Source organism: Castanea sativa, chromosome 2 (assembly GCF_040712315.1).
Source record: "Castanea sativa cultivar Marrone di Chiusa Pesio chromosome 2, ASM4071231v1".
In the NCBI taxonomy this organism is placed as follows: domain Eukaryota; kingdom Viridiplantae; phylum Streptophyta; class Magnoliopsida; order Fagales; family Fagaceae; genus Castanea; species Castanea sativa.
Window position 1 is genome coordinate 4936369 of NC_134014.1, and position 27482 is coordinate 4963850.

General features: G+C 36.3%; 2 protein-coding genes across 3 annotated transcripts; both read right to left on the reverse strand.

The window, feature by feature from the left end:
• Positions 1–3710: 3710 nt before the first annotated feature.
• LOC142624332 (G-type lectin S-receptor-like serine/threonine-protein kinase At4g27290) lies at positions 3711–7912 on the reverse strand. 2 transcript variants are annotated; one of them, XM_075797867.1, is made up of 7 exons: positions 6613–7912; positions 6362–6475; positions 5141–5298; positions 4824–4926; positions 4472–4709; positions 4247–4397; positions 3711–4165 (listed from the first exon to the last, which is right to left on the reverse strand). In XM_075797867.1, exons 1-7 carry the CDS (start codon positions 7910–7912, stop codon positions 3872–3874), a joined length of 2358 nt encoding a protein of 785 aa, XP_075653982.1. In that variant the 3' UTR covers positions 3711–3871. The 2 variants fall into 2 exon arrangements, with proteins under 2 accessions (XP_075653982.1, XP_075653981.1); XM_075797866.1 differs by having other exon boundaries at positions 4824–5034.
• An 18369-nt stretch (positions 7913–26281) lies between these two features.
• Positions 26282–26881, reverse strand: LOC142624782 (uncharacterized). Its single transcript, XM_075798532.1, has one exon. The coding sequence runs from the start codon at positions 26879–26881 to the stop codon at positions 26282–26284; it is 600 nt and encodes a 199-aa protein (XP_075654647.1).
• Between the last annotated feature and the right edge of the window lie 601 nt (positions 26882–27482).

Below are 27482 nucleotides of genomic sequence, written 5' to 3' on the forward strand. Positions count from 1 at the left end.
ATGTAAAAGTTTCTAAAACTTTCTTAAGCCATGCAAAATTTTCTACAACTTGGTTAAACTGAATTTTTGCATGGAAGTTCAAATTGTCGGTAATTTTATGTGAAAAATCTGAAAATTAGGAAAAGCATATTGTAAGTCCCAAAACCATCTTGGGGTACTAAATCTGCGGCGCTAAGTTGCAATAAATTGCTTAATGATATTTCAAAAGGCATGTACTTCAAAAAACTAGTCAAAATTCTATACAACTTGGCTAAGCCCGATTTTTTTTAGGAAGTTTGGATTATCAGGTCTTTCGCACTAAAATGGAAAGCCGACAAAAATCTATGATTGGGTCAGAATTGCCTCACCAACTACCTAACTTAACAAGACTATAACCTTCGGAACATTGTACAAAACTACACAACTGTGGGGGCACTAGAAAGTAGGTTTCATAAACTTTCCAAGGACACCAAGACCACCCATCGAAAGCCTTGACTAGACTAGTTGAGAAGACAGTTTTAGGCAGAAAATTTAAGTTGCACAAGGTGTATGACCTGCTCAGCAACGCCAAGCATGGCTCAACCAATCGCTCCATGGCCTATAAATAATCTTGTTCTATTCATCACAAAGCTAGAGTAGGAGCATCGAGGGCTGATCAAGTGAAGCCCACTTGATGCACAACATGACTCATGGTTTTTAAACCCAAACCGGACTGCCCAATCTGATTGGGTTTACCACAAAGCGACAACAAATCCGATTTATATATATATATATATATATATATATATATATATATAGAGAGAGAGAGAGAGAGAGAGAGAGAGTTGGGTTCTAGTTACACCTAGTATAACTTCACAAGAGTTACACCTTTTTCTGGACCATTGATTATTATTAGATCTGAGGGTTAAAAAAAACTCATAGTAATGTCATTATTACTTCCTAGAAATTAGTGATTTAGGCATAACTCTTATTATTAAAGGATTAAAAAAAAAACCACAGCATTGTTTCGACTCCATTGAATGATAAAAGCTTGCAACTCTAATATCTGAGTTTAGTGGAGGAAATTGAATCGAGAGAAGGAATTGTTCTACTTGAAACTCAGCCACAACTTTGTAAAAGTCAGGTACCTCATAATTAATCATAGTTTGCTTGCCTTGGTTGTTTCGTTCTTTCCTAGAATTTCATATATTATGCACTATGATCTCATAAATTTCACTTTAAGATTCAAAACTGCAATAATTTTTGAAAAACATTTACAAAATCAAGGAAACTCACAAGTGAAATACTTCAAATTTGAAGTCTCTAACTTCAAATTCCAAAGATAAAATCTTTTTCAAAGAACTACAAAAATCCACCAAAATTTTCTTGCTAAAAAATTAAAAATTAAAATCAAGAAGGAACAAATGAAAATCACACATCTCAAAAACAATGGGACCACAAAGCACTCATCATTTAAAGTCTAATCCCAAATTTTGGCTTTTTGCAAGCAATAGTTTAGATCAAAGTATAGAAGCCCTTTCATCGACATTCCAACAATTCAAATCAAAGTAGAGAATTCCTTTGATCAACATTTTAATAGTTCAGATCAAAGTAAAGAAGCCCTTTGATCGACATCTCAATAGTTCCAAATTGAAGTAGAAAAGCCCTTTGATCGACCTCTCAATAGCTCAAATCAAAGTAGAGAAGCCCTTTGATCGACATTTCAACAGTTTAGATCGAAGTATAGAAGTCATTTGATCAACCTTTCATCAAGATCGAGGTCGAGAAGCCTCTTGGTTGCCACAACTCTAGTTCCGAGGTAGAGAAGCCTCTTGGTCGCCACAACTCCGGTTCCGAGGTAGAGAAGCCCCTTGGTTACCTTTCTTCAAGATTGAGGTAGAAAAGCCCCTTGGTTGCCACAACACCGATTCCGGGGTAGAGAAGTCCCTTGGTTACCTTTCATCAAGATCCGAGGTAGAGAAGCCCCTTGGATATTTTGTCATATTCAAGATCAAGGTAGAGAAGCCCCTTGATCGACCCCCACATTCAAACTGAGATAAAAAAGCCTTTTAGTCACATCAATCAAGAATCATTTCAGAGTTCGTCAGCTATCAAGTAGGTTAAGTGTTCACAATTTTCATTTCTGTCAAACAGCAAGGCACTAGTTCTATGTCCTAAGATTTTAGGTTCGAGGGCTAGGTAATTTTTGAAAAATTTAGCCTTAATTAAATCATGGCCGCTAATATCAGTGTCTTTGTTTTACATTGACATTCGCTTTCCAAGCTTTGTCAATGAGGGGCATTTTGTAGACACTCGATTTTGTACCTATGATTTAATCAAGGAAGATGACTAGAGTGATCATTCATGTGCCAAAAATTCATGATTGCATTACATGCATTAATTTGTTCATTGCATATCATAAAAATGATCTTGATATTCAAATGGTTGGGACAGTATGCCCGGTTTTCAAATTGGACCGTTGGATTGAAAGATATCACATGATCAAGTTTTCACAATCAGCATACGTTGTGTTTAGGTAGAATCAACCACACATGATTAATTTAAATTAATTCTAATTGGCTAGACAATTAAAATTAATTAAATAATTTTGTGATTGGTTGTTAGTTAGTGTCAAAAATAGGCTTGCATGCATGGGAATAAAGGGGATAATTGGATAACAATAAAATTGTGGATGATCAAGACTTTTAGAGTATTTATCTGCAGGATAATTGTTGCTGAAAAGACCTAAATTATATAGAAAATATTTTAATTTTTAGAATATGGATTAAAAATGCATCTAAAGGCAAGTCTCGACTAAAAAAAAATTTCAAAAAAAAAGAGTCCAAAATGGACCAAAACTCAAATGAGGGACCGGCACCCAAAAGCGCCATTTAGCACTTTTGGAGTCCCGATTGGCACTTTTCAAGTGCTGATTGGCACAAACTTGGGCCTCAGCCTGAGGGCCCTTGGATTAGGTTAAAACATATCCTTTTCATTTTTTTTTTAAAGATAAGAATACATCCCAATTCGTGTTCGGATCATCTAGCTAATTTTTCGAACATCCCAGCCTCTATAAATAGAGGCTAGATCTTGGAATTTAGTACACTTTTTCACGCTCTTTGATTTCCCCTCTTTCTAAATCTCCTTTCTATTATTCTTTCTCTTACGTTAAAGACGTTCTGGAGGCTTTAGCCTTAAGAATTTCTTTATTGTAAGCAGGGTATTTTAGGTTTCAAAGATAATTGAACAAATTTCTTTGAACCCTAAAATATTCCCTCAATAAGAAGAGTACGTCCATGCAAGAGGTGGTTTTTCTTTACCTTTTTTTTTTCTTCTGTTTTTTATTTTGATGATGTAGGAGTAATATTCCTTTAGTTTTAATTTCTAATGCTCATACCATGTGTTGCTAATATTTTTTGTTGAAATATGTATCTTTGATAGTTCGTAACTAGGACCCAAAGCCATGTAATACTTAATTTATCAAGTTTGTATTTTTTTTTTTATTCAATCAATGAGAATGGAACAATTTAGTCATGTAAAGTTGAATTAATTTTTTTTTCTTATTTTTTAGTATAAAAAGTAAGTGGTGACTCTATACCATTTACCCAAAAAGAGAGATGTCTTGAAGAAGCACTCAAAATCTCTCTCCTTTTTTAGGGCACCTTTGCGGTCTCTCACAATGACATCACCATTCACACATATTCACTAGGATTTTGAGAGGCAATAATATGACTCCACCCATTCACATCAATTTGGTTTAAAGCAATCAATTCAAAACGGGCCTGGAGCACGGTCTCTCATAGTAAGACTGATGTCGCATACATGGAGAATACAAATGTGTATGATACAAAATGTAAAGATGTAAATATCACTCATAAGATATGTTATAAAATGCAATTGATTTGATATTTGACTATCGAGCCTCTAACATGGTAACAGTAATTTCATTGGTTGAGGATGATTGGTTCTTGCTTGATGAAGTTGATTTTTTTCCTACAAAGAAACCCAACTCTTTGGGTTCAGGTAATGAACTCTCACCGTGTAACATCATAACCACACATGACATATTTGGTCGATCGTTGTGATGCTGTTGCAAACATAAGAAACTAATATGGAGGCAATGTAGAATCTCCGATTGGATTATAGGGCCCTTTAAGCAAGTATCAATCAGTTCTAAAGGTCTGCCTTCTTTCCATAATTTCCATGCCTAAGACATTTTAAAATTCTTTATCATTATTTGAATCATTATATGTAATAAGATAGAGGATGAAATCTTTTGAGAACTCACATGTCCAACAAGGTTTTGAGTATTGTCTAGATGGAAAGAGCCTCGATTTTTCTTTCCACTTATTATCTCCAACAACAATATTCCAAAGCTAAAGACATCAGATTTTACTGAAAATAGGCCATCAATGGCATATTCGGGTGCCATATAACCACTACAAACACATCATTAAGCATGAAAATCTTTGATTAAAAAATATCAACAATAAAACATGTTAAGAATACGTACTAAGTTCCGACGACTCTATTTGTGTTTCCTTCAATCTGATCTCCACCAAAGATTCTAGCCATACCGAAGTCAGAAATTTTTGGATTCATCTTACTATCAAGTAAAATATTGCTTGCTTTGAGATCTCTATGTATAATCCTCAATCTAGAATCTTCATGAAGATAGAGAAGCCCTCGCGCAATCCCACAGATAATGTTGAAGCGCATAGACCAACCTAAAACTTTAGCTTTCGTTTGATCTGAAAATTTTCTTACTTATGTTAAACTTAAATATGAAACAAGAAATCGGCATTTCTTAAATAACAATAAAATTTTTTATGAAGTTTGGTAAAAAAAGTTCATGAAGTTCAAACCAAAAATGAAGGAGTCCAAGCTTCCATTGGGCATGTATTCATAGATTAGCATTTTCTCGTCCCCTTCAATGCAATATCCCAAAAGCCTAACAAGATTTCGATGCTGCAATTTGGCGATTAGTATAACTTCATTTTTAAACTCACTTAATCCTTGTCCAGATTTCTGTGAAAGCCTTTTCACAGCAATTTCTTTTCCATCTATTAATGTACCCTGAAAATTCATATTTTCAAATTGATTTTATTGAAGTTGAATATGGTGAGAATTGCTTTTTTATTTTATTTTTTGTGATCTTTAAAAAAGCTTGCTACAAAGTTACCTTATATACAAGTCCAAAGCCACCTTCACCAAGCTTGTTATAGCTTGAAAAGTTGTTAGTGGCCATGACTATGGTAGCTAGGGTGAAGAATGGGACCTCCATGTCTTCACTTTGCCCTTCAATATCTTGGTCTATCATCACAATATTCTCCAATTTCTCTGCTAAGATCAAGATGAGCTTCACATTATACATAAGAAATAAGAGTATGACACTTGTTAAGTTCCGTCTAGATCAACTAGTTAATTATACAACATAATTATTATTTGATTTCAAATCAAATAAATTAATTAGGTGATCCAAAATGTCAATGTCAATAACCAAAAAAGAATAAGTTAACAAGTCATAAAGCAAAACAATAAATGCATAAGACACATAACATGATTCTGAAGTGAAAAACCTATGGATAACACTTTGAAGGAAGAGGAGCTATATAAGTAACCTACTCCCACTAAGGCAATCAACTAGAAAAGAATGTGTTTTATAGTCTTGAAAAAAACCATTCTGCGGAGACTCTAGATTCCAAATCGATAATTCACTGCTGCGACTCACAATAGCTTTAAAACTTTGAGTTTCTTCCTATATGGTTTCGTTGATGAATGGCAGGTTTGTGTATATTAACTAGAACCTTTGGTGCACTCCAATTAAGGTACCTGCTTGAATATTTGATTTACAGTCAACTAAGTAGAAGAAATGCTATGTGGTTTTGAACTTTGGATCACAAGATTTTAAAAAACTACTAGGTTTCTCTCAAGAAAGCTCATGGATGAAAGCCACAGTTTTTTCACTAAAAGTATTGTGCTAGTTTCTGCCTTTCCAACTTTACTAGAAATCTTGCATAAAATAGTATAAATTGGTGTTTACATATACGGTTATAATCCTAATCAAAACAAGATTTAGATTATTTTTTGTGATTCTCGTTCAATGGGCCACTTCAGCCCATCTTTTTTTATTTTTTTGGAGCAAATTTCAGCCCATCTATATTTACTAGCTTGAGTCAACCTCTTGGTCCCCCTGCTTTAGGCCACAACATATTTTAGCCTTACCATTATTTCGCAAATTTTATTCCTTACCATTATTTTTCTTAAGATCAAATGGCTAAACTTCATAGCTTTTCTTGTTCAACATCTTATTAGCTGCTTTGTATGTTTCTAGAAGTTCAATTAAACAATCATGAAATATCTTTTCCAAAGTGGGTCAATCTGTCAGAGAAAGAGATATTACCTCTGAAGTTTGCCCTTTTGCTTATGCAGTAGGGAATCGAGAGCACCCCAAAAGCGACCGCAATTGCAAGCACAACTATCACTATAACCTTCATCTTTTGCTTGTCTTTCTCCTCTTTATGATTGACATTGCAGAAGAAAAGCAAAAATATTTTAGTAATGCAATGAAATAGATGGAAACAACAAAGATTATAGCTTCAATGGCATGTAAAGATATAAATTAAAGAGCAATAAAGACCATAGGCCTATTACCTTGCTCTGAAGCAGGCATTCGAATATATAAATCCTGCATATAAGCATCCCGCCCATTAGCTGCAACCTGTCTAATATCAATTAGATCCCCAAACCACATGGCGCAGCCACTTCCTCCATTTTCAATATTTGAGTTTGCATAAGCCGTACAGGAACAATTATTCAAACATTTGTCTCTGCATTCGTAAAGATTCATACTTCTGTTCACCCAGTAATACGTGGTGTCTGGCATTTTGAGCCCAACAAATTTAGCAAACCCAATTTTGTCTTTATCCTTGCAGCTCAATTGGGTATTACGTACACATCCCTTAGACCACTCATCTGGGTTCCATGTATCTGGTGACTTATGCTTGAATCCTTCTACACATTGACAGATAGGTGAATCACCAATGATACAATTTCCATAAGGACCACATAAATTATAACCATCACAATCGTCATTTGGCATAGATATGTACCGGCTCCATTTTTTTTCTCTTGAGACCCATATGTAGCGCTCATATAAGGACGAAGTTTCGTTCAAAAGTGCTCTTGAGACTACAGAATTGTTAATCAAATTGAATATGATGTACACCTCATCGCTGTTGATGACAAAATCGTAGGTGTAAACTGGATTTTCCTTTAATAAGAATGGTACACCACTGAGAGTAAGGCCATTCCATGGCCCGGTCCGGAAGAACTTCTCGGTGCCTTTGTTAAAGACTATCTCAGGGTATTTATGAAGTTCAATCCCCACACTCAGTTCTCCTGGAGATGGATCATCTGGACTTTTCCAAGCAGTTACGCGCCGTTCCAGACCAGTCCTTAAGTCCCATCCAATCTTCATCCCCGGTAGCCAAGTATCAGAAGGATAGTCAAAGCTTTGCCACAAATAATTTTCTGGATTTTCTTCGTTCTCTTCTCTTAATACTAGATTTCCGGAATCTAAAAGCTGGACTATTGGATTCCTGGCCTGTTTTGTTGAATTTGCCGACCAAGCAACTGTTCTATTCTGGCTGAGAAGAACAAGACTACCTGAACTGTTTACCATCAACAAGCCAGACGAGTTGTTTATTGGATTGAGCCGGTTTGCTACCCAAACAACCGTTCTAACTGGGATATTGTTATACCATATTCCCAAGTAACGCTTACTGGAATTACCAGGACTAAAGAACCCCAGAGCGTAGCTTTCATGTTTAGAGACCAAGGTTATGCCATCACTGAGGGATTTGGATTTTGTAATGCTGTCAGCAGCATCCGACGGTACAAAGAAGAAAGGAAGCAAACTGGAACTAAACAACACAAAAGCAAAGATGTTCATTGCTTTCTGTTCTTAATTAGAGCCCTTAGTCTTAGCCAACATTTTAAAGTTAGGCCTATTATAATGAGCAATGGCTACACCGTGGAAGGTCATGCGTTGACCCAGGCCTGTGGTCGTTCTTTCTTGAATTGGTACATCAGAAAACTCCACATCTTGTTTTTATTTTTATTTTTTATGGGTCTCTTGTCCGCATTTTGTTTTTAACAAAAATTTCCACATGTGCCGTTACTCTCTTCTGCGATGGCGCATTCTATGTAGTTTGTCCCAAGAAAGTCAATACCGTACCGGAGACTGTATCAGTTTAGCTAGCGGTACGATATATTTCAGATACCCATCAATACCGGTATACCGTTCGGAATTACAGCAATTTTTATATAAAATCATAAGTCTATGTCTCATTCAATATAAATGCCTAATTTATTCAACTCACCAATAATAATAATAATAATATTATTATTAATATTAATAAATAATGTAGTTAGACAATTAAAACAAAAAGAAAAATAAATTTCAAAATAAAGCCTTGAAGTGTTGAATACGTGATTGTGACATTTACTAGCTACTAGCTTTATCATAGAGAGTTTGAATAGTTTTTTTTGAAAGTAAAGTTTTTAGTCCCTTAAAAAGTGTGCCACATGCCCATTAGTAATAATAAACTAATCAGTTAGTGGGTAGAGGCGGATAAAACAAGAGAAAGGAAGATACAGAGAAAACTAAAAAAGAGGAAGAGAAGAAGAAGAAGAAGATGAAGCTAAAAGAAGAGGACGAAGCAGCAGTAGTAGCAACATGAGGTTGAGAAGAAAAAGCAGAGAACTTTGATATCGGTATTGTGTTGATGACCGAATCTGTGGTGGCAAGCGACGACAAGGTTTTTTTTCCTGTTCTTTTCTTTACCGGCCGGTTTAGATTTACCGGCCGAAATCTAGATTTTTCTCCGGTACAACCGAAATGGCTCCGGTATGGCCGGTATTTAAACCGGTACGGAATGCCAACGTTTCTGTACCGGCCAAAGTAACGGTACGAAAAATGCCGGCTGTATCGGCCGGTACGGTACGGTATCGTCTTCCTTGGTTTGTCCTCGTGCCCACTGGTTATGACGAGATTGTGGAAGGTTGACAAGAGTGGAAAGGTGAGCACGAGGCTCTGAAATTATGGAATATTAAGGTGTAGAGTTTATTTAGACTCCTTAAACCACAATTGGATTAACCTAGTTAACAAGCCAAGTTATTATTTAGTCCAAATTCAGATCTAGGTTAACACAATTATACAATCATATCAGTGTAAAGTGTGGAATATAAAAACATAAAGATATGATGACTCAGGAAAACCAAACCGGTAAAAAACTTGGGAAGGATTTAACCTAGCTATCCTCAAGGTAAACCTGAATCCACTATGAAAGAACCGAAGTTGCACAATAGCGATTTAGACCACTAACATCTTATTGCTACCCACCAGTAGAACTTACTAACACGACCACGTGCAAGCTCCGAGACCACAGACTCCTTCTTTCTTGGATTCTCCAGCAAGTACAAGCACTCCCGCTTGTGTATCTTAAGCTCTTATGGCAGCAACTGAATGATCATCAAGTTCTTGAAGTAATTTACTTCTTGATAATCCTAAGCTTGTGTGAAGGCAAGCACCTCTTAGATCTCACAAGAGATTCACACAAACAGCAATATGAGCAACATAAAAAAGTGACCAGGGTTTGCCTTTTATACCTAGGGCGAAACATAAAACCCTACACGTCATATGGGTTTAGGGCTGAGTTGGAAATTCTGCAGAAAAAACAATCTGTATGACTTTCGATCAGTCGAGTCTAATTCTCGATTGATCGAGTTAGGCAAAAATGCATAGTAACTTCTACAGTTAACTCGATTCCAACTTTACATAAATCACATACTTTGAGCAAGTCTAAAACATAACTAGACACCTGTTTTGATCATGGTTTGCCAACAATACACATTAGAGTTCTAATATATTAGTTAATAAGTACTTAGAGCCTAACAAACTCCCCCTTTGACAATCCATGACAAAACACAAATAAAAGCTCAAAGTATACAAAGAAAAGCCCTTTATAAAAAATATGCCCATTATAACAAATTCAATCCTAACTACTATCCATTAGTTGCAATTGTAGACAGCAGCTCAATTGAATCAACCTGTATATTTCCTGAAACACCAAATAAAACGCATAAACGCATGTGTGGAAAATACAAGTACAATATAATAAAAATCTTGATTTCACAAAACACAAAATATAGACGAACATCAATGAATAACTCACTAATCATAAGTCTATAAGTAGTGAAACAAGAATCATAACCAAAAATAAAATGAAATGAAACTCCCCCAAACAAGAATACTATAAGAGCCAAAAAAAAATACACAGCAAAGCACTTAGATACAATCTAATCTCCACAGGCTCTCAAGGAACAAAGTCCCAAACTCTCCAAATCTCCAAAAAACTCCCCCTAAGATATACAATCTACTCCCCCTTTTTGTGACGGAATGCCAAAGGACAAATCAGAATCCGTCATCAAAAGGAGGTGGCGAAGACGAACGTCTAAGAAGTGCCAAGTCTGCTCGTAAAGCACGAATCTCATCCAGAATTTCCACCAAAATCTGACCATGAGCCGCCTGAACGGTCACAATAGACTCCAACGTACTACGAATGTCAAATCCATCCGAAGTCGATGGTGGAGGAACATCAGCAGCAGCATCTCCTATAGGATCAACAGACTCCTCACCAGAAGGAACACTTGTAGAAAAAGAGGGGGGGTACGGTACCAGAAGACTCAACCCTAGGACGTTTAGAGCACTCTCTTATCTGAGTAGCCCTCTGCCTAAGAAAAGTGGCACCAATGGGAGCAATAACATGGACAGGCTCAAAAACGGGGAAGTCAGACAAGCCTAAAAACAACAAAATCCTATGAATGAAAATAGGATGAAAAAAAGCATGAGCCGTAGAGGAACTCCTATAAACTTCGTTCAAAGAACGAAGAAACAGATGAGGGAAACTAATAGAAGCATCTGTAACAAGAGCATACAAAAATGCACATCGCTCCAAAGGAATGGTGTATAGATGCAAAATAGGCCACAAGGAATGACACACTATCTTAAAGAAAAGATAGGTAGACTCAGTGAGCTCAGCAGAAGTGATCCGAGGATCAGAACCCCACCGGATAGAAGTACCAATGATGTATGACATGATGTCGTCTAAGGGAGGAGACTCATCATAGGGGTAAATAGGATGCTGAACAAGAGGCACCCCAAGAGCATCAGCCACTACCAAAGGGGTAATGGTGTACGCCTCACCATGAATCCAACTCCTCACAAGAGTGCCGAAATCATAGGGGTGAATAGAGAGGTTTGAATAAAACTCTCGAATCAAGATGGCTAGAGGAGGAGAATCAAAATCCAAAAGAGACAACCAGCCTCGACGCTCAAAGTTTGCCCTAATGGTAGGATCAATCTCATCTAACAGGACCCTACGCTCAGCCCAAATTTTCCTCTTAGTGTTAAGGGTCTCAAAGATTTCTTGGTGCTTCTCACTCAAGAACCTATCACTCTCAAAGGAAGGATTAGAAGTAGAGGTGAATGACCTATTGGCTCTAGTCTTCCTAGGCATGGTGCTAGCGTAAGAAACAGAGACACAAGAGAAAGAACAAAAAACAAAACACAAGGGCAGATTGCAAGTTAGCACAATAAAAAAAAAACTATATGATGCATGAACAGATAAATGTGATGATGCATGCTCTAATGCAGTGACAACAAGTTCAAATTTGGAAGTTTAGAAATACAAAATTGGCTTGAGCATAGAGTTTAAAACAAAAACTCCAAAATTTTGAAAAACCACTTGTCGAAATTTTACTCAATTGACCAACTGATCATCACACAAGTTAGACAACAATTTTGAATGATCAATTACATCAAACCAACAAGCCAATTTCATTAATCAAACTCAATTTGAACAAAATCCCCAATTCGGATCAAAACAAGCCCTAGAATTTTGAATTCTTCACAAAACACCAAATTGATCAAATTAAACATCATAGATCATGATTATAGCATTGTATGACAAAAACCCATTGATCAATTGTAGAAAATATGGCTTGAATCATCAAAAACCCCAAAAAAATGCTTAGGTTCGAAAATTCCTCTTAAATGCATGAATTTATGCATGAAACATGAAATAAAATGCAAAAGGAAGGGTATAAAGGTCTTACAAGCGTTGGGAGAGAAAAAGCTTGCAAAAAGAACGGAGGAAAACGACAAAAAATTGGATTGGAGCCTTGACCGGATCGTATAGAGAGAGAAGGTTTGAAAAACTTTTGAAAAGTGAAAAGAAATCCTTTTTAAAAAGTCTCTACACAATTTTCGATCGCATCGATCAAAAACAGACAGAGGCTAACCAAAAATTTAATCGCAATTTCAATCGATCGAAAAACATATTCGACTGGTTGAAATTCTTGAAAGCATAGTTTTTTGAAAAATAGAGCAATTTGATGCAAAACTCCTCAAAGCATTGAAAAGTATGACTAAAATGCATGAGTATGAGATGAAATGCTTTTCAAAAAACACAAGTTTTGAACCCAGCTTCCCAAAACTCAAGCATCAAAATGATTATGCAAAATACTCAAGGCATTTTCAAACAGGGTTGGTCAGACCAAAAACACACACAAAAACATGCACAAAGTTTAGCAAAGAATAACTTGTGTAATGTGTACAACTAGCAAAAAGCTTGAGATACATGTGAGGTAATATGTAAGTAAGAACCAACCACAAAGTCTTCAAAATTCATCAAAAAGAATTTGAAAGAGACTATCACCTAAACAGTCACATCATATAACTCCCACATCTCCTAGATCATAAGCTTGCAATCATGTAAGTTTCTTGAGTTTGCCTCATAATGTACACACAGTTTTTAATTGTTCAGAAACTTAATAATAATAGCCGGGATAATGTACACACCAATTTTATTTATTTGATTTAGTATTAAGCCCAATAATGTACACACCAATTTTAATTATATAAACCGAGACTACACCTTATGTTCTTTTTGTGCATGTGCTACACTTTCTTGAGCACAAAATCTTACGATATGCGGTAAGATGTTCATGATTAGCTAGTGAACAGTGGTGAGATGGTTATTTATGCCTTTCTCAAAAATTTCAAGTCCAACAGTCAAAGACTTGTGACTTCAAGATCATGACAAAGTAGTAAAAAACTACAAACATCTTCTCACACAACATGCACTACAAAGCTTAAACTAGTAATGTGCAAGAAAATAAGCTCATCCAAGCTAAACAAGGTACATAAAAAAGTTATGTGTAAATAAATTGACCAACCTTGTTTCTAAAACCAAGAAGATAAGTGCAAAACATATTTTGCTTCCCCCTTTCTCCCTTTTTTTTTATGATAAAAAAAATTCAAAAACATCCTAGAATGAAATGCATGAATGCTATGCAATGCAAATCTTAGAAAAAAAAAATGGTCTCAAAGAGTAGAGCAGTGAAGCACAAGGACCATGTCAAAAAGACTTACTTAGATTGAGCCTTTTGCATCCAAAGTCTTTTAGATGCACCTTGAGCATTGAAGTTCTTAGTCATATTAGAATGATTTCCAACTCCAGAATTGGAATAAAGGTTTAGAGCCTTTACCAACTCACCAATAATTACCATCGGATCTTGTGCTTGAGGCACAAGTACTTTTGGTTTGTTTGCTCTTTTAGCAGCTTAAAGCTTGTAATAGTTTGGACGAATGTGTCCAGACTTTTCACAAAAATGACAAACCCATGCAGACTTATCATGTGTCTTGTTCTTAGAAAGGGTAGAATTTTGAGGTTTAGACTCTTCTAGATCAACCCTAATCTTCTTGAGAGATGAAACTTCTATGGGTTTGACAACATCACTAACAACCTCACTCACAGGGGGTTCAGAAGAAGATGAAGGAATAAAGATTGTGGAATTAGGTGCAGACACATTAATGCTTTCTACAAAACCTAAACCAATTTTGTCGGAAGGAGACTTTTGAACGCTCAACATCTGATTAAGTTTGGAACTAGCAAACCTATTCGTTTGTTCTCTAGCAACAGACCGATCATGTTCCAAAGATTTAACTTTATCAAGCAAAAGCATATTCTCAGTCTTCACATTATTCAAAAGTTCAATAGCATCAAACAAATTCACAAGCAAATTTTTCTTTTCAAGCTTAAGATATGCAATTTTCTTTAAGCCTAATTCAACATTCATGGCATCCTTTGTAGTAACTTTACAAAGTTTATTGTAGGCTTCTTGAAGATCTGCATCCTCAGAAAGTTTCCCATCAGAATGGTTCTCTTTAATAGTCATACTCTCATTGACTACAGCAGTAGCAGTGAAAGCAATGAAATTTCCATCCTCGTCACAGCCAGACTCATCATTAGAAACTTTATCATCACTAAGGGTTACAGCCATAGCCTTACCCTTAGACCTCAAGAATGTTCGACATTCAAATTTTATATGACCATACCCTTGACATCCAAAACATTGAGGACCCATAGAATTATTAGAAGATTGACCTACTTTTTCTCTAGGTTTATCAATTTTGTTTACCTTAGTGGGATCATTCTTCCTAGAATATCTAGGTTCATCACTGTTTTTACCTCTTGCCCTTCTGTTGCTATTCTAAGGAAATTCCTAAAGTTCTTGGCAAGATAAGAAATCTCTGCAGCAAAGAGTTCATCATTAAATCCACCAACCTCAACATCATCAATAGACTTAAGAGCCATTGATTTGGATTTGCTAGTTTTGGGTAGGTCCAACTCATAGGACTGAAGTGACCCTACAAGTTCATCAACAGGAATGGAGTCCACATCAGACATCCTAATGCTTTCAAACCTAGTTGTTAATTGTTGCAACTTATTGATCTTAACTGCCTTTGTGCCTTCATACACAGTCTGAAGGATATTCCAAGCAGTGTGAGCAACCTCAACATTAGAGATTCCCTTAAATTCCTCCATAGAAACAGTATTAAAGATAGCATTCATAGCTTTGCTATTGAAGGCTGCTGCTTCTTTCTGAGAAGTTTGCCACTCACTCACAAGAGTAGTGGGCTTCTCCCATCTGTATTCAACGGAGTTCCAGACTCTCTTATCAATGGATTTCAGGAAAGCTTTCATCCTTACTTTCTAGTAAGCATAATTATTCTCATCAAAGTGAGGAGGAATAACAAGAGTGTCCGTGTGTCATGACAACAAGGGTCAAGGATCAGGTCAGAGATCAACATATCTAGTTGTTAATTGTTGCAACTTATTGATCTTAACTGCCTTTGTGCCTTCATACACAGTCTGAAGGATATTCCAAGCAGTGTGAGCAACCTCAACATTAGAGATTCCCTTAAATTCCTCCATAGAAACAGTATTAAAGATAGCATTCATAACTTTGCTATTGAAGGCTGCTGCTTCTTTCTGAGAAGTTTGCCATTCACTCACAGGAGTAGTGGGCTTCTCCCATCCATATTCAACGGAGTTCCAGACTCTCTTATCAATGGATTTCAGGAAAGCTTTCATCCTTACTTTCTAGTAAGCATAATTATTCTCATCAAAGTGAGGAGGAATAACAAGAGTGTCCGTGTGCCATGACAACAAGGGTCAAGGATTAGGTCAGAGATCAACAGATCTACTCACAAGAGCTACCCGCTCTGATACCACTTGTAGAGTTTATTTAGACCCCTTAAAGCACAATTGGATTAACCTAGTTAACAAGCCAAGTTATTACTTAGTTTAAATTCTAGATCTAGGTTAACACAATCATACAATCATATCAATGTAAAGTGCGGAATATAAAAACACAAAGATATGATGACCCAGGAAAACCAAACCAGTAAAAAACTTGGGGAGGATTTAACCTAACTATCCTCATGGTAAATCTGAATCCACTATGAAAGAATCAAAGTTGTACAATAGCGACCTAGATCACTAACATCCTATTGCTACCCACCAGTAGAACTTACTGACACGACCACGTGCAAGCTCTGAGACCACAGACTCCTTCTTTCTTGGATTCTCCAGCAAGTACAAGCACTCCTGCTTGTGTATCTTTAAGCTCTTATGGCAGCAACTGAATGGTCATCAAGTTCTTGAAGTAATCTCCTTTTTGATAATCCTAAGCTTGTGTAAAGGCAAGCACCTTTCAGATCTCATAAGAGATTCATACAAACAGCAATATGAGCAACATAAAAAATGTGACTAGGGTTTGCCTTTTATACCTAGGGCAAAACATAAAACCCTACACGTCATATGTGCTTAGGGTTGAGTTGGAAATTCTGCAAAAAAAACAATCTACACGACTTTCGATCGGTCGAGTCTAATTCTCGATCGGTTGAGTCTAATTCTCGATCGATCAAGTCAGGCAAAAATGCACAGTAACTTCTGCAGTTAACTCGATTCCAACTTTACAGAAATCACATACTTTGAGCAAGTCTAAAACATAACTAGACACCTGTTTTGATCATGGTTTGTCAACAATACACATTAGAGTTCTAATACATTAGTTCCTAAGTACTTGGAACCTAACGTAAGGAATATTGGTAGATCCATTATTACCTTTATTTATTTTTTTTAAGAAACAAACATGAGAAGAAAAATAGTTTATAACACAAAAGTATACTATAACTCCATTTAAAAGTTATAGTAACTTTTAAAAGAGGGTGGGAAAATTTATATTACACATAACATGCTTTCTTAAGAAATGTGGGACAATTCCCATTCCTTTATTTTTTTTTTAGAAACAAATGCACACATAAGGGAAAAAAAATGAATTCTAACATAAAAGTGCACCACAATATACTACATGTATGACATTTTCATAGTAATAACTTAGTATTTAAGATTTAGTATAAAATTATGTGAAAATATTGTAAATATAACATTGCTCATAAATAAATGAGGCCACGTCATAAATAAATAAAAAGGACAACATTTAGTTGGGAGCCAAATTTTTGTCTAATATTTATTTTTGCTTTCGCATTTGATGGGACCAGGCCTAGTAGGAACCTTGACTAGGAATGAAGTTTTTGGTCCATTCAATATGATGCAATTAAAGGTCTGTTTGAAATCTGCTTATCTTGTTGAAATTGAAAACTTTTTGTTGAAAGTACCGTAAATAAAGATAAAAATTAATTGAAATAGTATAATGAGACCCATAAATAGTACCAAAAATTGCAATGGGACCCATGAATAGTAACAAAAATAAGTTGAATAGTAAAATAAGTTGGCAAAAATTATATTTGCCAAACAGACACTTATTGTCAGATTCTCTACAATATACTAAGTGAGACAAAGCAAAGATGTCCATTAATGCTTCTTGCTCTTAGAGCTCTTTAGTCAACATTTTAAAGTTAGGTCTATGAGCATTCACGTCTGGTATTTTTTTAACAAAAAATCTCATTTTACCATATCAAGGGTCTGTTTGGGATCTGTTTATTTTACTGAAACTGGAAATGTTTTGTTGAAAGTACTATAAATAAAAGTAAAAATTAGCTGAAATAATACAGTGGGATCCATGAATAGTACCAAAAAGTGCAGTGGGCCCCATGACTAGTAGCAAAAATAAGCTAAATAGTAAAATAAGTTCCAAAATTTTTTTTACATACTATTTTACAACTCACTTAACATCTCAAACTTTATTTCCCTCCCCCTTCATTTTCCTCTGCACTGACAAAAAAAAAAAAAAACCATAGAAAACCAAAAACAACCACACCAAAAACCACTACACTAACCACAAACCAAAAGAACCAAGAAAATAAAAAACACACAACAACCACAATAGCCCACATTAGCCACCACAATCACAATAGTCGCCACCATGCCACCCAACAACACACTGCCACCCCTACATATCCTAGCACCACCCACCAGACCATCAAACCAAAACCACATTATAAAAAACCCATCAAACCAAACCAAAACCCCACATATCCAGTAAACTAATTTTTAAAAAATCACCATCGAAGCCTTTAATGGAGCCATCATCAGAGCCACTAATGAAGCCACACACAACATCCAAACCTAGAAGAACCACCATCAAATAACCAAGAGAATCCACCAATCTCCACACCACAACCCCACCTGACCCACAACTCCAAACCTACCACCTAACCCATGACCCATACAGCCCACCGATCCAAGGCCACACCACCGCGATCTCTGATCTCCACCAATCCAAAATCCACGCCGTGACCATGCCGATCGCCATGTCGTGACCACTCTAAATCCAACCCATCTCTAACGCAAGCTCTGAGAGAGAGAGAGAGAGAGAGAGAGAGAGAGAGAAGAAATGAGAGACAAAAGTGAGAGAAAACAAAAGGCAAATAGAAATAAAATAAAATATTTTGGTTTACAATTATGCTACAATGTCATAATACATTTAGAATGATACTATAGCACAATTGCTAATTTTTTTTGCAATTGCAAGATTTTGCAAGATAGATGTTGAAGGTTGACAAGAGGAATGGAAAGGTAATGTTATGGAAGATTTTACCATATTTGGGAAGTGGAATACTTTGCACTCCCAAGATATTGAATTATCCTAAAAAAAAAAAAATTATCCTAGAAATTATATAGCAGTATTATGTTACATTTTCTGATTGAAAGAGATAAATAAAGAAAAATACTACAACCCAACATTTTTCAAAATAAATCCTGATTGTCATGCTATTACTGATTCTAATCTGAATCACCATTGAAATATTACTTTTTTGTCCCACCAATTTCAATTAAACACCTAAAATTTATTATAAAATTATTACAAAAATATTATGAACGTAATTACATAACCATTTTCATAATAAAAATGTAGCTCATCACACATTTAATTGGGTGCCAGATTTTTGTTTATTTGTTTTTGCTTCCGTATTTAATGGGAGCAGGCCAGTAGGAACTTTGACTAGGTGTGAAGTTTGATCTAAGCTTACAGACAGCTCAGAGACTTGTGTATTATGCGAATGGTTGAAAAATCAGGTCTCCTCCCATATGATGGAATTTATTCTCAGACTCACGATAATATGCTGAAGTTTATTGAGCAGATTTTCTATTTTTTTTGTCTCACCATGGCTGTACCATAACTCTTTGCAAATCCCCAAATGACTACCAAATTTCCCACAAATTATGGTAACTAAGCTATAGATAAATGCAAACTAAAGCGCCAATATTGTCAAGTTCGAGTGGGGACCCGGAAAAAAAAAAAAAAAAGGACATGTAAGACTAAGAGACGTGTGCTAATTGATTGCCAGTTCTTAAAAACTTTGATTTCACATTATAAGTTAAAGACAAAACCTTATAGCGGAGCTCTTATTTAGACAAATATCCCTCTCGAGTATCAACGTGCACTGTCCGCTATTGACTTCTATGCCTGTGTTCAGTGACAAAACCTTCCCCAACTTTGACCCGGGGACTAATAATTTCCACATCTCTAAAAAAGATCGAGGATTTTCGGTGAGCCAACTGTTTAACCGGAGCTGATATGGGTCCACATTGGGATGGGGGACCTATCCAATATGAGATGTAATAGAATATTCTCATGCAAACGTCGCATAAGCTACAAATTGTTGGTAATGACAATGTGATCAGATAAAATGATGACTAACAATAAGTTAATACATTAAAAATATTTAAGGTATGTTTGGTAGTTGTTTTTTTTTTTCTTCTTATTTTCTATTTTCAAAAAAAAAAAATTTCTATTTTTGAGATTAAAAAACTTGTTTGACAACCCAAAATAGATAGAAAACAAAAACTGTTCTTAAAACTTAATTTGTGAAAGAAACTGAAAACATGTAAAAGATTGTTTTTAGTTTTTAATTTTCGAAAGTCAATGAAAACGCATATTTAATTTAATGAATCTGTCTCATTTAATGAGTTAATATTAGAGTTCAAATCCTAGTAACAACATATTTAGTATTTTCTATTTTTTTATTCAAAAAACTGTCTTTTTAATTTCATCTAACCAAACATGTTTTTTATTTCAAAAATACAAGAATTTTTTTTTTAAATTTATATTCCCAAAAACAAGCTTTTGAAAATAAAAAATAAAAACTGTTACCAAACATAACCTTACATTCTTTTCTCTCCACTTTTGCTTTCACTACTTTCATATCTGCCATTGTTACTAAACAACTAGTACAAATTGGACCAACAATGTCAAGTGGGACAAGCTAGAACTCAATTGGTTTAAGCTCAACACAGATTAATTGTCCCTAGGAAATCCAAAGCTAGCAGAAGTTGGAGGGCTCATTAATTAGAGATCATCGAGGAAATAGTTAAACTGCCAAAATTAGGGGGTGTTTGGGAGAGTAGTTTAAGTTATATTGTTTGGGTGTTTTTGATATACGTGTGGGTGAAAAATTGTGTAGAAATATTTGTAATGTTGTTTAAAATGTGTGGAAATGTGTTTAAACATGCTTGCCAAACACCCCTAGAGATCATCGAGGTCTTTCTAGAGATTGTCTTAATTATGTATTCAGTCGCAGGTTGTTGAAGTGGAACATGATGCAAGGATTGTTTTTGCTATGCTAATAATGTTCTATCTTCAATTGTGGCTAATTGTAGGAAGCTGATAACCAAAACTTAGGGTCTGTTTGGATACTGTTTATTGTTGAAAACTAAAAACTTATTGCTGAAAATACTGTAACAAAATAATTTTTAAATGTGTGAATAGTGTCGTGGGACTCGGTTTTAACTTAACATTCTCTGAAATCCATACTTGCAGGTCCCGTGAATAGTGCACAGGACCTACAAAAAAAATCCAAACACAAACTCTTTCCTTTTTCAGTGCAATCCAAACTCAACCTTAGTGTGTGTTTGGCTCTAGCTTAAAAGGCCAGCTTGTTTTATTATTCAGCTTATTTTTGCTATTATTCATAGGTCCCTTTATACTTTTTGGTATTATTCATGAGTCCTACTGTACTATTTTAGCTAACCTTTACCTTTATTTACAGTACCTTTAGCAAAAAAATTTCAATTTCAACAAAATAAATGGATCCCAAACAAACACCAGGTACACTAGACCACGATTATCCATTGCTTCAAGGAAACCAATAGGTGTGGATATGACCTAGCACAAAAAGGGACCAATCTGAAACTATATTTTGTTATTTTCTTAAAACTCTCCTAGTGTATTAATGCTTTTTAAATGCGATGGGCATGTCCTATGGACATGGCTTTTTGATTTAAAGAACTTGGCTGCCAAAAAGAAGAAAAAAAGTTACCTTCATTTGAATAAAATGGACATGGCTTACTTGAGAGTAACACAGTAAACAATATATGATGATGAATATAATTCTACATTAACAATGTTGTATGATATTGGCAAAAAAATTGTTAGCGAGCCTCCAACAATGTGATTGTGATTTCATTGGTTGAAGAAGATTCGTGTTTACTCGTGAGAAATTGCCCTTCATTTGAATCCTTTTACAAGAAGAAACCAGGTTGTTTGGGTTGAGGCAATGCACTCTCACTGCCTAGCATCAAAACGACAGAAGATATGCTTGGTCTATGCTCAGGACGCTGTTGCACGCATAAGAGGCTCAGATGGATGCAACGCAATACTTCTGACATTGTGCATGATTCTCCTAAACACTCATCGAGCAATTCCAAAGGCCTGCCCTCATTCCACAGTATCCATGCCTAAATAAAATAACATAGTTGTCATTCATCTGTCCAACGTATCTAGATAAGTAATCTAATTATTTGATACTTACATGTCCAATAAGGTTATGCTTGTTGTTTGGACGATAAAACCCTCTACTTTTCTTCCCACTTATGATCTCCAACAATAAAATCCCAAAACTAAAGACATCAGATTTTGTTGAGAAGAGTTCGTCAAAAGCATATTCTGGTGCCATGTAACCACTGCAGGGCATCACAAGTTTTAAGTAAAAATTAAGTTGGAAATGTAGATTTACATATAGATAATATCAATGAAACTTACTAAGTTCCAACCACTCTCTGTGTTTCTGTCTGACTGGTCTCCTCCAAAAGTTCTTGCCATGCCAAAGTCTGAAATTTTAGAACTCATCTCATTATCAAGTAAAACATTACTTGCCTGGAGATCTCTATGTATAATTCTCAATCTAGAATCTTGGTGAAGATATTGAAGCCCCCGGGCAATGCCACATATAATGTGGAAGCACTTGGACCAATCTAACAATTTGCCTTTCGTTTGATCTGGTAAGTATAAGGTTCAAGTTAATTATATATACCCTTATTTCAACCAAAATTTGGAATACTTCTACGTTTTAAGAAATATTGATCGCATAATTACACCAACTAGCAGAATGTATTAGATTAAGGGATCCAAACCAAAAATGAAGGTGTCCAGGCCTTTGTTGGGCATGAATTTATAAACCAGCAGTTTCTCTTCTTGTTGAATGCAACAACCAAGAAGTTTTACAAGATTTCAGTGTTGAAGTTTGGAAATTAGTCTGTCTTCATTTTTGAATTCATTCAATCCTTGTCCAGAACTCCTTGAAAGCCTTTTGACAGCAAAACAAAATAAAAGAGTGCTTCATCATTTTAATTGCCTTTGTGCATCATAAACTTACCATGTAAACAGATCCAAAACCACCTTCACCAATCTTCTTGTTGATTGCAAAGTTCTCAGTGGTACAAACTGTTGTGGATAGGTCAAAGAAAGGGAGCTCAAGGTCTTCGTTATGGCCTTCATTGTTCTGATAATCCATAATTCCACTTCTCTCTGTTTTTACTGAGATAGAAAAGAAATTCATTAAAAAAGGAATAGGCGTGGATTCATTAAGATATAAAGGAAACTTAAAATAATAAGATTGGATATACATTCTAGTTATGCTGGAAACAAAATCTCGTATTACTATCTTCTATCATGAAAGCATAATCTTCTTCTTTTTTTTTTTTTTTTTTGGTAATCAGGCAGTGAATAAAAAACAGAACTAACCAACAGAGACAATAGAGCAGAAACGCTCATACAGAGTACCAGCCGCATCAAGACTAGCCAACAAAGCCACATCAGCTGGAGGAAATTGAAAAATAACAAAATCAAGAGTACTAACAGTGCCTCTTCCAGCAAGTGCGTCTGCGCATTTATTTGCTTCCCTAAAGCAATGTTGAATTCAGACCCGAGAAATCCTCTTCAAACCTTCCTTGCAGTCAGCAACAATAACTTCATTGCCATTTGAACTCCTCTCATCTTTCATAAGCAGGTCTACCACAAGTTTAGCATCCAGCTCAATAATAACATTCTCCAAGTTCAAATCAAGGCAGAGTTGAATCCCATCACGCAGAGCCCATAACTCCGCCGCCACACTGGTGGTAAACCCGATGGCTCTAGCATAACCACTCACCCAATCTCCCTTCGAGTCCTGGATAAGCCCTCCTCTGCCCGGATTTCCCATGGAGGAGCCGTCAGAATTCAGTTTAAACCAATTGGTTGGAGGGGCAAATCACCTCACCTGGATTGTTGTAGAGGAACGTCTTGCTTTCGAATGAGCACCAAGAAAGGCAAACTCGCCTTTGCAATAGTTTCAGACATGAGAGGCTTAAGACTAAGCTTATTTCCAAACACTATTTTGTTACGCCTAAGCCACAAGCTCCAAACCCCAAAAGGAAATATAATACCCCAACTAATGCCCGAAGTGGAAGCCAGGTTCGAAGCACAATTAGTACGCAACCAATCCTCAAAATTCAGATTGTAGAACCAACTAGGAGATCAAGAGGCAGAAGGGAATCCCAAAAACTTCGGACCTGAGGGCAGTCTCTCAAGGTGTGAATAATGGATTCAATGCCATCATTGCACAAAGGACACAGAGGAGAGATGTTTATCCCTCTTGCAGATAGGACTTCTCTTACAGGAATACTCCTATGTAAGCATTGCCAAAGAAAACACCTAACTTAGGGAAGGTGTTTGCTTTCCAAACCCAAGCACCAGCAAAAGGAGAATCACGGGGACAATTATATTCACAACAAGCCAGCTTATAAGCTTCCTTAGTATCAAACTCACCAGTGGGAGAAGAGGCCCAAGCTATTCAATCAACACTAGCTGCGGTGATTGGAATAGGAGTAGCTTTAATCTTTTGTCTCAATTGATGAGGAAGAGAGAAAGAAATAGCTCCTAAATTCCAGAAATTATGATGAATAATATCCTTCAAAAGAAGTTGTTCCTCCCCTCTTTGTAAAGGACCAACAATCAAACTTCTTAGAATGCCATCGCCCAACCACTTGTCATGCCAAAAGGAGAGCTCACTATTTTTTCTAGCTATCCATTTCATGCCCATTTTAAAAACTGATTTACCCTTCTTAATGGCAGCCCATGTAGATGAGCAAGACCGGGGCCTCAAAAGGTTCTACCTCCTTGTACCAGAATATTTATGAGATAACACCCTGGCCCAAAGAGATTCTTTCTCATGGTGAAGACGCCAATTAAGCTTGGCCAACAAAGCTACATTTTTCTCTTTAGCTGACTGAAGGCCCAAACCTCCATATTTTTTTTCCGTAGTAACTTTCTTCCAGCTAATTAAATGTAATTTATTTTTATTTTCTATCGACCCCCAAATGAAATTGCGGCACAACCTATCAATGCTTTGAGTAACCTTACCAGGGAGAGCTGCACACTGCATGGCATAGTTCGGAATGGTAGAAAGTGTTGCTTGGGTCAACACCACCCTTCCAGCAAAAGATAAGAGATGTGTTTTCCAGCCCGCTAATCGGTTTTGGACTCTCTCAACAATAGCTCCAAAATCTTGAGGTGATGAAGTGTGCTTAATAGGAAAACCGAGATACTTCCCTAGATTAGGAGTTGACCGAAACTCTAAGATAGTGTAGAGCTCTTCTCTAGTGTTTGAGGCAACATTGGGAGAGAAAAACACACGGGACTTTTCTGCACTAACCTTCTGCCCAGAAAGATCACAGAAGGTGTCAAGAGCATCTTTGATAGCTCTACAGTTTTTACCATCAACCTTTGCAAAGAGAACTAGATCATCAGCAAAGAATAAATGGGAAAAAAGTTGCACCGCCTCTAGAAGCCGAGATAGGGTCCCATAGCTTGGCCTCACATTTTTCCATGATGAAAGCCCCTAAAACCTCCATACATAAAATAAAGAGATAAGGCGAGAGTGGGTCCCCTTGCCTAATGCCCCTTGAAGGGAGGAAAGGGTCCAAGGCACCACCATTGAAAAGCACATATATGGAAGAGGATGTAACACAATTCATGATTATAGAACTCAAGTGATTCGGAAACTTGAAAAGAGATAGGGTGTCCCTTATAAAGCTCTATTCCAAGCAGTCATAAGCTTTTTCTAAATCAATCTTAATTGCCATACACCCATTTTTACCTCTCTTTTTGGACATGGAGTGAACAAGCTCTTGCACAATGATGGCGTTATCCACACCCTTCCTCTTAGGCACAAAAGCAGTTTGCAGAGGAGAGACTAAATCATCCAGAACAGGACGAATGCGAGCCACAAGGAGTTTAGTGATCACCTTAAACTGTATTACAAAGGCCAATGGGTCAGATATTGTTGAGAGATTTCGGGCTATTGCATTTTGGAATGAGGGTGATCAAAGTTCAATTATGGTATTCAGGAATTTTTCCAGAAGAGAAAACCTGAAAAATCTCAGCGTTAACCGAGGGGCCCACAATGTACCAAAATCGTTGGAAGAAACCAGCATGAAGGCCGTCTAGTCCTGGAGCTTTATATGGCTTAAGGGACATTAAGGCAGCCAAGATTTCTTCATCAGTGATTGGAAGCTCAAGCTTATTAAAATCAACATCATTTAGTCTATTTTTCCAAAAGGGAGGCTGCCGTTCCTTCAGAGGGGAGCTGAACTGAGAGGTAGTGAATAAGTCCAGGAAGCCTTGCCTAATGTGATTAGCAATGTCAGTCTCCCCATTTAACCAATTTCCTATCCAGTCCTTCAAACTTGTGATACGGTTCCTTCTCCGCCGAATTAGAGTAGAATTATGGAAGATGGCAGTATTTCTATCGCCTTCCACCACCCAAGAGATTCTGGACTTCATACTCCAGAATTCAGCTTCCAAGGTGTCAATAGCTGATAATTCACTAAGAAGAGTTTTTTCAAGATCAATAAGAAAATTTTTTGGATTAATCCCCAATGCAGTTTGGATTCCCTTAAGCCTGGCACAAATACGATTCTTTCTATGGAAGATATTTCCAAAGTGCTCTCGATTCCAATTTCTAGCTTTAGTTGTGAAAGAATTAATAGCATTAGAAAGAATGGAAGGGCTTGACCAAGCTTTGCTAACCAAACTAGCAAAAGAAGGGTGGCTGAGCCACATTGGCTAAAACCGGAAAGGCCGGGCATGGTGGTTCGCATGGTCCGCTCTTAAGGAGAGAAGAACAGGACTATAGTCCCAATGTGATCGTTCCAAATGCTTGACACAGGCTTCCGGATAGAGTATTCCAATCAGTATTTACAAATACTCTGTTAATTCTCTCTTGAATCAGATCAGAAAGGGGTTGCCGATTAGTCCAAGTGAATCTAGGACCTGAGAAGCCTAGATCGATCATACCACAATTATTCAGACAATCTTGAAATGTAAGCACTCTAGACAGACATATTGGTCTGCCCCCAAACTTATCTTCACTGGTCAGAACTTCGTTAAAGTCGCCCGCAATAATCCAGGGCAAGGCGTGTAACTCAGTTACCATAGAGAGATTATCCCACAAGAGACGCCTTTCTGCGTATCTGGGGCTGGCATAAACAGCCGTCAGCAGCCAGGAAGCCTTAGAAGACAAGTCTTTCACTAATGTGTGAATTTCCTGCTCTGTGGATGAAAGAATAGACATTTCCGCTTGGGTTGAGTCCCAAAGTAGCCACAGCCCACCAGAGTAGCCTATATTATTAGCATGAAAGGCCCCATCAAACTGAAGTCTATCGGAAATTTCCTTTACTCTTGAGCCACTCACCTTAGTCTCAGTAATAATAAGCATAATCTTCTTCATATCTTATAAAAACAATTTATTTCTCCCATAAAGATAGTATCCCACTTGAACAATGAGACTAATACGAAAATAATAAAATATGTAGCAGTACAAGTAGAGTGGTACTTATATAAGTGATCTAAAATAAATCAAAGTATTTTAACAAAAACAAACTATAAAGCTTTCAAAATTATATCTGTATCAGATTAAGTCCAGTATAATAAGCACTTTGCTATTTTAGTCATTCCTACAGATATCTACTAAAATGAGTACCTTGGCTATTCAAGAATATCCACTTGCAGCATGGTTTTGTGCAATTAGTAAAACAAATCTCACCACTTCAAATTAGACACAATAGGTTTGAAAATTACCTTAAAAGTCCTGTTTTGATTTTGGTTTTGGTGTTTTTGATGTGTCCCATCACCATTTTGACACTCTTAATTTAAAATTTATATATATATATATATATATATATATATATATATATATATATATATAAAACCCAAGTTTCCAAAAACATATCTTTGGTCAAATCCAAACTTAAACTACCCTGAGTCAAAAGTGACCAAATCAATTTGCCCCGATCTTTTTTTTTTTTTTCTTTTTGATAACTTAAGAATTC